This window comes from Ischnura elegans, chromosome 1 (genome assembly GCF_921293095.1).
Source record: "Ischnura elegans chromosome 1, ioIscEleg1.1, whole genome shotgun sequence".
Lineage (NCBI taxonomy): Eukaryota > Metazoa > Arthropoda > Insecta > Odonata > Coenagrionidae > Ischnura > Ischnura elegans.
The window spans coordinates 112,314,224-112,326,726 of NC_060246.1; the positions used below are offsets into that span (position 1 = coordinate 112,314,224).

A 12,503-nucleotide genomic window follows, 5' to 3' on the forward strand; every position below is an offset into this window, starting at 1 on the left:
CCAATCAATAAAACAGTCTATCCCGTTAAAATTTTCAGGCTATTAGGAGCATACTTTTGACGACTTTTTCCTTTGTGCTGTCAAGTGAAAATATTTCCTGAATATTTTCTCCGCGATAACCTTTTTGTATTCGTGATGGTATAGGTGCCTATAATTTCAAGACGATAGCGTAAGCCCTGACAAATCATAAGCTACAAAACAGACTGCTCGAGCGAGAGTGATACATCCTTTTAAGCATATTCATTTTCCCAAAATTGCATGCAACATCTCCAATAGGGTGGTTTGCTATTTTTTTAATTCCCCGAATTGAAATATTATTACTCCTGGAGTACGTATTTCACGCTTTTAGATTGTTAAATGACGAAACCTATTTTTCGCGATTGAATGAAAGGTGAACATTTTCAAGCGCGCGAAAACGCGACGGCCAAGTATGAATGCTGGGAAAAGCCTTTGTAACGTCATTCTTGTTCCGGCTGCCGCCGTGTGAGGCCACCTTTGTGCGAGGCTATGAGCGCCGATACGATGCTGGCTGCAAGCAGGTAGCGCTTGGCTCCAGTAAGGATTATTAATTCTCTATCAAACGAAGGAAACTTTCCGACCATAGGTAATTTTAATAAGTGATTATTAAGAGATGTTTCCCTATGAGCTCTGTGCCACATGCATGCGTTAGTAATCTCAGACGATGTAAAACTCCTGACTACTCGTATAGCATCTAGGTCCTTTTGACGTCATGTGGAGTGGAATCGTATGACCGCCTATCTAGCCTTTTTCAAATGAGGTTAAAATTGACCATTAACATTCGTCTAAACTGAGATTTATTTAACCAAATAATTTTTATATTATGAATACACTAAAATGGTTGGTAGCGAATCTCAATCAATGTCATTCGTTTTCTTAGATGAAGGAAACTACCCTAGTACCAATATTAAGTGTTACCTGTATTATTTGTCCTGTACTCATCTCCATTTCCATTTGTCCTCTTTTCAGTGCAACATGGGTCGTGGGGCGGTGGCGGGTCGGCGGAGGAGGAGGAGGGGGGTCTGGGGGCGTGGCTGTCGGGGGTGCTGGGACCCTCCGTGCTGGCCGCCGCCGCGCTCATGGCCGCCGGCGGAGCCGCACTCGTCGGATGCTGCGCCTGCTGCCGGAAAACACCCAAAGGATTCCAGGTGAGTGTCAATAAAGCCATCACCCATCAACCGCCTAATCATAAGAATGAAAAAGTCAGGAGATGGCAGACTCCGCACTTCGCCGTGATACCTCTGCTAAAGCCGGCCGCGCCGCGGCGCCACCAGTCAATGTGAGGCTACCAAAAGACGAATCAAATGTTAACTTACGGAGTTTCGCAATATTTTTACTGCCAGAAACTGATTATAATCAGTGAACTTCGTATCCGATGGATAAACGACGGAATTACAATGGCTAAACTGTAGATTGTAGTAAAATTATTGCTCAATAAATGAAAAACAGTCGATGCATAAGAACGAACATCACCAACGAATGTGTTACCATGCTGTGAGCGTTGAATACCACGAGTTACTTTCATTATTTACCTTGAACAAACTTTTAGTCTTCACTCCGGAAAGTTTGTCCTGTTTCTTTGCAGCTCCACACCCCAGTGTGCTTCATAGGACAAAACAGGACCTTTTTATCCATTTTCACCATGATATTGCTAACTCCTCAGCCAACTACAAATATCCGCCATGAAATACTACAATCATACTCCCTACTGCCTTAAGACGTCCAGGTGAACTTGGTGGAGCTGCGCCTAGCAAAGCATGTAGGGGGTGAGGGGTGGATGCATGTAATCGGGAATACGGCTGCCTCCCTTAGGTCGGGCACGGGGTCAGTTTGCTTCGGAGGGAGCTTGGCGTATAAGAGGATAAGTGCCCCTGGGTTTATGGTGTCCTCTGCAAATGTTCTGCGGGTAGTTCCTGCAAGGGAAAAAATTTCGGGGGGCTGATGCTCCCGAAGACCCCGGCTGCGTGCCTAGCAGAGGAAATATAAATAAGAGCGCACGAGGTGGCTGAAAGGTGGAGGCCAACATTGAATTCCTTACCTTCGTTATTGCAATGACAGATGTGGAAAAAGCAAGTCAAAGTAATTAAAACCCATTTAAAATCATCATTTTATTTTATCACGAGTATTTAATTAAATGGGAATGAAATTTTCTATCGAAATATCGAAGCAACATGGAAACAAGTGCTATCGTCGCTTTCAGTCAGTCAAATCACGTGATCTAGGTTTTTGCCATTTCAATTTAAGCCCCATGCGCGTAAGCCGATATTACCTCTTGAAAATGTTTCCTTTCAGATTCTTTTGGGTGACACCTACTTAAAAATATTTTCAGTGTGTGTACAAATTTTTGAAATCCTGAGTGTATGGGATTTATTCTTGGATTTTTTTATATCAGAGAACTATTCGTCAATTATATGGGAATTATGATGTGGACTCCATATTATTTAAGATGTTCATTTCAAGGCATCCGTATTTTATAACTGAAATTTACCTCGCATTGAACTATTGATAACAATGTTGCTTAGGTCATTAGGTGTAATTATATTCTTGAATCAATGTGGATGGTATGCTTAAGCGTCTGGAAAATGAACTGCCGTTTGTTGGATATGAGGGAACTGAACTAAATATTCGTAAAGGAGCGTTCGTAGCAGATGAGAGGGGCATATTAACACGATTTCATGGAACTTGGCTCCCCCCGGCTGGAGTAATAATAAGTAAAACGTATGGTATCACTCTACGAGTGAGCGTATTTTTTCCTTTCGCGTTCCATTGGTTTTACTCTTCGGCTCCCATCTTCGAATGTCTGCTTTAATCGGTATGTCCCTCCATACTCTACATCATTGATTCTGTTAGTCCCCACATATCAACCCCGAATAATGACTTCACGCTGATTATCTTAGTATCTGAGGACTCCGTTCATGATGTTTTGTGCTTCTTGTTTCAAGTTGCGCTCGCGAAACCGACTCCTCATGAAAACGTTTTGATGTTAGGGCTGATAGTTGACCCTAACAACGAATCTACTGTTTACATCAGGGGTCTTTAACCTTATTAATGCAAGGGCCAAAAATCGATTCACATCGTCCGGAGGGCCACAAATCTCCTCGTATCTTTACCACCACATCAATTAAATTTAAAACAGATCATTTCAAAAAGCAATAATCTTTATTGATTAATAATTTCAATCAATCAATGCCATTTTTGACATTGTTTATTTTCGAGTGTGGCGATATTTGGCTTTATTTTTTTGTAGTTGCAAACCGCTGAATTTCGCGGGCACGGTGCGATACAATATTTTCTTTAGCATCTAGGGGCCGTTAGAAATTATCCGGCGGGCTGTATGCGGTACTGGGGGTTACGGGTTGAGGACCCTTGGTTTACATGATCGAAGGCAGAAAATCAAAGTCCATGTCGCTTGGAGAGCGGTTTTGTTTCCTTTTCGATTTTCCTCTCTTGCTGATGGATATTTTATTATGGACAAGTGAGAGTGGGTTTCTCATCTGCCGCTCGGGTCGCTTGTGTTGACCGACGCGACGGAGCATTGACGTGGGGTCGGTGGGCGTGGCCTCTCCCTCACTTCCGTTGGTGGGGGCGGCACGTGACTTCCGGTCTCCAACTAATGGATACCTTTCCACAAACCTTTTACTCTTTCTCTCTCTCTCTCACCATCTCCAATTTAAAGGTGCTCACCTTCATGTAACTCTTTCCCCTCAACTCCTCGAGTATGTTTCACCTGGAGTTACATAACATGTGATCATGTGACTGAAGTAGGAAAATTGAAAACACTTTTAACGTTCTATGTTGATAATTTATTCCCGAACATGGTATCGACAGATTTGTGTACTTCTGGAGATCATACCTTGGTAATGACGTGTACTCTTGATGAGTACATAACACTGGTGTAGTGTCGTAAAAATGGTCGATTATAAAAGTCCATTGTTGAATGTACAAAACTGATTTTCTATTTATTCATCATTTTTTCACAAAGGAAGATTGCAAACGTTGAAAAATTCTCTGAATGCCTTTTCATGGATATTAGAGCGGATATGTGGTCATTCAAAACCGTTCTAGATTCTTATAGTTCAAATTTCTTCAATTTGACTTCTTTTCACTGGAATAGTTTCGTTGCAATCCTCGCTGTTGTTTTAATTTAACAGTAATTAGTTCTATGTGACATTTGACAATGAGCACCCCAGACATACCACCTCAATCGCTTACGATTTTAATAATTATAGTAGAATAAGGCCTAAGCAATGTTAACCCAACTGTTAGGGTTTTGCCATGAAATTGCGCACTTAATACATGCGGGAAAAGAATTAGACGCGGTAATAGTCGATTTTTCTAAGGCCTTTGATAAAGTTGATCACGAACGGCTTATGCTTAAGATGAGGCAGTTGCCAATGGAAATAGATGGAAGAGTCATCTTGTGGATCGATGAATTCCTCAAGGGCAGGACGCAAAGAGTTAAGGTAGGGGATGAATGCTCAGAGACAGCGAGGGTCTTAGGACCTTTATTGTTTTTAGTGTACCTAAATGACCTCCCGGAAAAAATAAATTCTAATATAAGGCTTTTTGCGGATGACTGTATTATTTATAGGAAAATAGAAAATAAAATTGATCAGGAAACTCTTCAGGATGACTTAAACAAATTAATGGATTGGGTATCTAGTAACGGGATGGAAATAAATCCAAATAAATGCAAATATGTTAACTTCAGCAAAAGAAGAAAATGCGGAAATAGAAATTATGAATTTTCGGGTAGTTTAATTCCAGAATCTAACAGCTTTAAATATTTAGGAGTCCATTTATCTAAGAATTTATGATGGGGTTTAAACGTAGAGCACACAATCAAAACATCTTTTAAAGTATTGCACTGGGTGATGAGAAACCTCAGAGGAAGCAACAGGGCCACGAAAGAAATGGCCTATACAACCCTAGTACGACCTACATTAGAGTACGCATCTCTTGTCTGGGACCCTCATTTCAAAGGAGAGGTCAAGAAATTGGAGAAGGTGCAGAGAAAAGCTGCTAGGTATGTGTTGGGAAAGCATAAAAAAACGGAAAGTGTTTCAGAAATGCTCGGAGTTCTGAGGTGGGAGAGTTTACAAGAGAGGAGGAAAAGAAGCAGGCTATGTGGCATGTTTAAAATAATGACTGGGAAAAAAGCATGGAAAGAATTTGGGAAGGGCATATCAAAACCCAGCTTTGTTGGAAAAAATGATCACCAGTTCAATATAAAGTGCCGATCACAAAGGACAAATGCGAAGCAGTTCTCCTTCTTGAATAGGACCATAAGGGACTGGAACGACCTACCAGCAGAACTATTTTAGTCCTTCCCGAAATATTTACATAGTTTTAAAAAGCGGCTGAAGAAGTAGGGACCAAGGGCTTTGTATAATGTTTTCTATTGTTTTTTCAATTTTTCTATTGTTTTTTCAATGTTTTCTATTGTTTTTTTTCATCAAATGTACATGTTACCACCAGGCTAAATGCCTACTTGTAACAATTTTAATAATAATAATAATAATTCAGTTCTGAAATTTCTCCTACAATTTTTTTTTTCTTTTGTTAGAAATAGATCGCTCAATCTCCGAAGATTAAGTTGTCTATTTATCAAATGGTCCAACTTATTATGGGTATATTATTTTATTTGGAAATAAAAAAACACCCAAATAGCCAGAGTAGATTTTTTTTATAGAAACCAAGAAACTTTCGCGGGGACTATATGCCACTGAATTCAGTGTAGCTTTTTATCCGTATGCTGTGATCGTGATGGTCCAATTACCTTTAATAAAATGTACACTTTTATTTTAACATATTAAAATCGATTAGATAAGTTACTTTCTAAAAAAATTCAAGGCCTTATGAATTGAAATGTACTAGAAAGTTACATATTTATGCCATGAAAGTACAGCATGCTCATCACACTCGAAACTTCTTCGTTTTCTAGTACCATGTCAAAAGAGATTTGACCCAAGTGTCAACTAAGTTGAATCTGCGAGAGAAACTATTTCGAGGAAGGCCAGGTAGAGCTTTCATCGGATTATCGGCCTCTCTTTAGGAATACAGAAAGCACAGACAGCACTTTTTAAGGCTTGATCTCGTTTGAATGAAGGAAGTCATGATATTGTATGATATATTCATGAAAAAAGTTGACTGTTGACATTCAATCAAAATCTGTTTGAGGGTTGGTGATAGGGTATACTTATTTGTAATTTTCACGGAAATTCCTTTTATGTATTCCTTAAATGTAATATTTTCAGTGTACTTTATCGACTGACTCGTCTTAATGGCCGCACTACATAGGTTTTCGTCCTTAAAATTTCAGGAAATTGTATTTTAAAATTCTGCGTTTTCACACAGGCCTTGCTTGGCAGTATTCGTTTGTGTAGATGCAAAATTTTGATTTCTATTAGAAAATGCGTAACTTTTTCTCACAAACTTGATATTACGCACACTATTTCGTAAGAATCATGGTCAAAATTAAATGTAGGGACGTCAGCATATTACTTTTTGAGTTATGAAAATGAATGCCTAAAATAAAGTCAAATCACGTTAGTATGGAAAAGGCGTTTCAGTCGGCTGGAATTACTGTAACAATGTTAATTTAATAACATTAGAAATCAACATCTTGTTCGGTAAAACCCATCCCGAAGTTCGCTCTGAGAAGATGGCTTGGTGGTGTAACTGGTAGCACGCCTGACCGGCAATCGGGAGATCCGGGTTCGAATCACGGCTAAGTCAAATATTTTTTCACGGCGAACTTCATCCTTTGGTGTATTTAACATTAGAAATATATTTTCTACATCCTCGGTGCCCTAATTGTACTTTATGACTTCCTCGATGGATGTTTTCTATAATGGATGAACCTGATTCAATAATGTACACAAGCAGTATTTATTTTGAATCGCGCAGTCACCTATCTACCGCCATAAATTAGCGTTGCTTCCTCTATTACTAGTAGTATGCTTATTGTGAGGTAATTTTGTTGAATGCGCCGCAGTCCTTTGTTTTACAAACGTGGGCATTCTCTACTCGAGGTAAGAACCAGCGGGTGGGCTACAAGTGCCCCGCGAAAGATCCTCCCTTGGGTTCATTGTTGTGACTCGGCCCGTCACTCTTTGCGCGCGCCTCATTGTTGTCCATTGAAAGTTTTCATTCTTGATGGAGTCTCGTTCGCGCCCATTCCCCATTCCACTTCCGGTTCATGCCTCCGTGGCTGCACGCGTGCGGCACACTCCTCCGATCCCCTCCCCCATCCACCTCTTCGCCATCATCTCTCGACCAATTGGCGGCGTTCTTCGCCGGGTTGAAGCGGAAGCACGTGTTATTCGCCTTCTGCGGTGCGGGCGGGGGAATTAGAACTGGGGTTCAGCGGCGATCAACAGATGTTCATCATTAAAAGTTCAAGCTTAGGAAGGGTTCAAACAGTTTTAGTAACCAGTTCATGTATGAAAAAGAATCTCAAGGTAATTGTTTTTTGTATTTAGATTTTTTAAATATTTATTTGTGATACGCGTTCCTAAAGAGAGAAATCATGCACAAAACTTGCAAGTAGCCTAGGAGATCCAAGAAAAAAAATGCAAAAGGAGGGGATTGATTGATTTTTTAATAAAATTCTGACCTATCTCCAAAAATAACAAGGTAATTATCCACCATTACTCCCCTTCCCAATCCTTTGAAAAACCTCCATCGTTTTCCTCATGGATTCGACGACTCGGATAAATTGTAAACAAGGGCGCTATGGACGTCCAGGCTGTTCGCGGACCGAAAGCTGAGGCCATTGATCATCGACGTCCTGCGAAACCAAAGGCTTGTCAAAGTGCCCCCACAATATTTACAACAATACGTAAACACAAATGAGAAATATGTAATTTTAATAATGCTACTTCATTCATTCACACGACGCCTTAAGCTCAAACGTACAAATAAATTCACAGGTAAGGAAAGAAAGGGATAGGAACATAAAATAGAAAAAGTACGAGGACAACGGTGCTTTGGCGGATGGAAAAGCCAGAAATCAGAGGGTAAATATGCGGCCTGATTGGGACCAGGGGCGGATCCAGAATTTATTTCTGGGGGAAGGGCACAAGCAAGGCTATATCCAGAATTTTGTTCTGGGGGGGGATGGATACCTCGTAATAGAAAACAAACGCAATGACAATGGGGCCGTATTAAAAATTTTGCATATATTTTAAGGGTCTGGGGGTGGGGCACGTGCCCCCGTGCCCCCCCCCCTGGATCCGCATATGAGTTGGACTAATTTTATTAATAATAATTATGAAGAACTATAGGAGCACTTTTTTTAGCTGACCCAGCGTGCGATTGGCTTTCTTAAGGATGTGCAATATATAGGGAGAGGAAGGAAGGGGAACAGAGTAGCTGACGCCGCTGCGATGTTTTTGCATTTCTCCAGATGCTCTCCCCCCTCCGTCCTGTCTTCCCCCCCTGTCTACTCCCCCCGCCACGGCCCGTTTCATCCGTTAGCGATCCTCTTTGTGCTTCCGCTCTCGATGCGATCAACTCCTCTTCGAACATCTTCCCTGAAAATCTGAGGATGAATTAAAGAAACTCATCAAAGTGCTTTAAAGGGTTGGTCTCTGTCTCCCAAAGATTATCATGTCACTTTCTTCCTGCGGCTTCATTAATAAACTGCTATAATAATTGTTGTATAATTTAAATAGTGACCCATGTTAAAATTTTAAGTATCTTGAAATTAAGGTTCCACTCGTGCTTGTGATTTTAAGGTAGCTTGGGAAAAGAAACGACGAGCAAGCCTCCTTGCGAGCAGAAGCGGAAGACCGTTCTGTACATGTTATGGCAACGAAAATAATGCATGACAGTGTTGTGTGATCAGGCCCTGTGGACCGCGCGGCGTCAAAACCAAAGCTCTCCACTCTTCTCTTTCTCTGGCCACTTCCCTATGATCGTCCCGGGATTCCATTCGTTGTAGATCTTCTATTATATTATCCAACTACCTGTTCTTCAGTCTTCCTCGTAGTTATCTTTCAAATGGTACCTTATAATTTGCTAATTTAGGATATATTTTGTTATTTATCCGTTCCACGTGTCCTGACCAATCCAAGCTCCTGTTTTTTTTTTAAATCCCACTACTGTATTGCCCCCATAAGATCATGTAGTTTCTGATTGTGATGTTTTTTATGAATATGGGCAGATGATACTACATTAATGTCACAGTCTCAGAAGGATCTTAAGATTGTAATTCATGCGCCAAGAAATATGACTGAAAGTAGGTCTATCTAAAACTAAATGCATGATTATGTATCGGATGTGACAGAGTTAAAAATATATTATGACACCTGTATAAGAGATAGCGAGTGTAAATGTTTTAGGGGAATAATATTGGAAGAAGCTTTAAATGAATTATAAATAAAAGCAAGAATCCAAAAACCAAGGTAGCATTCTATTCTATGAACGGTATTCTGGGGTCCCGAAATTTGTCTTGACAACTTAAAATTATACTCTACAAGTCACTAATTCACCCAGTAGTTCTATGTGGTTGCTGAAACAGGAAAACAAGGAAACAAGACTGAAACGAACTCCTAATTTTTGTGAGGCGGGTTTATAAGAAAATATATGGTTCAGTCCAAATTTTAGGTGTAACGAATTGGTATAACGAATTTCGTAAGACGATTTAACAGGAGAAAGGAGAAAACGAGTTTTGTGGGAAAGATAAAAAATAAATCTAGGTTTTTAGAAATTTATCTATCGTTATTATAGAGATGACGCGATCGCCTACGTGAACGAAAGGGAAACAAATGATGTAGAATCTTCTACTGAGATCATAAAGGTGAAGCAATTCAGTAACGTTGAATTATTTTAGGTAAAAGCTAGAGTTTACTCATCAGTAAATTGCAGAAATGTCATCGCTAACTACTTTTGTTTGCTGGATTTGATTACCAAACTTAAAATATACCAAAACTGTGGCATATGTATTTTGTAGATTGACTAATATGTGTACATAAACCAAGTGCGTTGTTCAGTACCTCGTTGGCTCAATTTCCCGAGGGAGAACATCTACAATTAAATATATGATGCACTGCGAGCCACCTCTCTTCTGCGAGTCACTTTCGTGGTCTTTGACAGGGAGTGAGAATTTCTCTCAATCATGCTCTCAGAAATGTATAGTAGCTACCCAAATTGTAATTACCTGGCAGGGGTTAACTTTCACTAAGTATGTACGCGTATCGCTTGGCAACGTACAATATTAACTTGGACAAGATGGACATCCATCACAATCTTAGGTCGTACAAGAAATGGACCCACATGTTGATCATTAGTTACTACTGGGCATATTATTCAGTAGGTTATAGTAAGTAAAAATGTAACCAGGTTTGAACTGTATAACAATACCATGTTTGTATCGCGATGAATTCTCTTTCTTTATTGTTCCCGGTAAGAATAAATTTTTAAATCTCCATGTTCTCCAATCTATTTCCCTGATTCGGTGTTCGGGTAGGTTGTGTGACAGAACTTGTGACGTATTTTGAGAAAGGCCACTTGCCAACGCGAAAAAACAAAACGCCAACGTAGTTGAGAGATCGTCTCTCGGAAAACAATGATATCTTAGGACGTCCGCCTTTCAACCAAAAAAAGAAGAAGAACCGGACGGTTTGGTGTCATAATTCATATTTGAATCATCTAGAAAGTTTCCCCCACCTACCTCCACGAAACGAAATTAATTACTCACCCCGACGACTCCCCAGCTCGCTCATTGTGTGTGTATCCTCTACTCTTTTTTCCGATACTAAGCGCCTGTGACGGTTGGCGCCTCGCTCGGCGTCACGCCCAAGAGGTTCAAGCCCAGGTGAAAGGAGAGGGGGGTGGGTGGAAGGCGTGTAGCGTGTTGAGGAAGTGGAGCTCGACTTCTCTTGTTGTTCGGTTCGAGAAGAAGAAGATGAGCATCGGCGGCCGCAACAGCTCAGCTGGAACTAAGTGAGGTGGTGGCGTCGTTAAAAATGCCGTCCTCGTTCCTCATGCGAGCGTAAACGGTCAAAGAACCCTCTGCCGCCTCTCGATTGTACACCTTTTATACGCTTTATTGTACCAGGGGTTGAACGGACTCGTTTACCGATTTTGTTTATTCACATGACGATTATGATAAAAGCTGTAAACTAAAGGGTACCGTTTTTTTTCCGTTTTCCCATCTGTCGCCTGCTTCTCGAGCTATTCGAAGCGAAAAATCGACAAGATTAACCATTTCGCAGATAATCTGTTCACATCACGAGCTCCTGAATGGTAAACTCTTCATTTTCTTCTCACTACAGTTATTAGTGATTACAAGAGAAAATCGAGAAGTAGTTTGGATTATTCTTTTAAATTGCTCCTTTACAAATACTTCTGGAAATACAACGGAGGGAATTTTATATCTTGAGGGCACAAATTTTCTGTTTTACCCTTAAAAATTTTTCGCATTGGCCGATTTGAAAAAAATGAAATTTTACTTGATTTCGTGATCTTGATTTAAATGCAAAAAAATCGACCCGACTTTTTGGCATATCATTTCTACTCGCCAAAACATATTTTCGGAGGTTGAAAATGGGAACCCGAGAAATATTAAAGAAAGTTTAAAAGAAAGAAACCGTGCTGAGCAGTGATTCCCAAATCGCTGATGTCTTCTTTTTTTCCCTCGTGTTGAGGTGTCGTTTTTGCCCTTCAAGTCTTCTAATATGATCGATTTCTTGTTTCTTCAAAGAGAGGTGTTGTGCACCCCACTCAGCGGATATCCTTCTCGCCAAGATTCCTATTTTTGCTTTTTTCTAGTCCTCGAATTTCCACTGGGAAGAATGACACTATGGTAGCTTAACTGGCTAAAGTACTCGACCGGAAATCGGGGGATCCGGGTTTGAATCCTGGTCAAGGCGAATGATTTTTTTCTCTGTGGATTTTTCTCGCAATTTGTGCATTGCGGGTGACTCCGTAAAGATATCACCGTGGCTAGTCCCGGTATTCTTAAAATAACTTTTTTTTCCAGGCTTTTGGCATGCTCGTAATCTTAAAAGCTGTTACTAAACGTTGTTACATTTCTGCTCATTGTTTTTTATCGCTCTCGACCGCTTATTTGTGAAAAAGCAAGTAGATCTTCCTATTAGGTCGTTTCTTAAGTTTTGCTGTGTGAGCCGTAACGCGTCCTACGCTTTTAATTATCGTGGAGAAGTGCTACTACCTTTCGTTTCAATGCATGATGGCATAGTAACAAAGGTGCTGATGATTTTGCGAAAATTCCACTTGGAAAAAATAATTCGCCTTGACAGGGTTGATTGATTGATGGAGAATGATTTGTTGTCTTTTGATTTTTCGCACAGTTCGAGATCGCGGGTGCCTCCGTAAAGTTATCACCGTAGCTAGTCCCTATATACATAAATTGGTGCGTATAATCTTCTGAAACCAAAATTCAATCATTTCCCTCTTCTAGCTTGATCGGGTAGAGAAAGTCAGCCATTTGGGCAGCACACCAGAGGAAGAAAGAT

The 12,503-nt window shown here is 40.4% G+C and overlaps 1 protein-coding gene across 1 annotated transcript in view; it reads left to right on the top strand.

Moving 5' to 3' along the window:
• Positions 1-1,070: 1,070 nt before the first annotated feature.
• The window catches only part of LOC124168207, a 235,138-nt gene continuing 223,705 nt past the window's right edge, over positions 1,071-12,503 (top strand). The window contains exon 1 of the mRNA XM_046546342.1: positions 1,071-1,166. Within this exon, the coding sequence (XP_046402298.1) occupies positions 1,098-1,166 (69 nt within the window). The 5' untranslated portion in view covers positions 1,071-1,097. The remainder of the gene's footprint in view (positions 1,167-12,503) is intronic.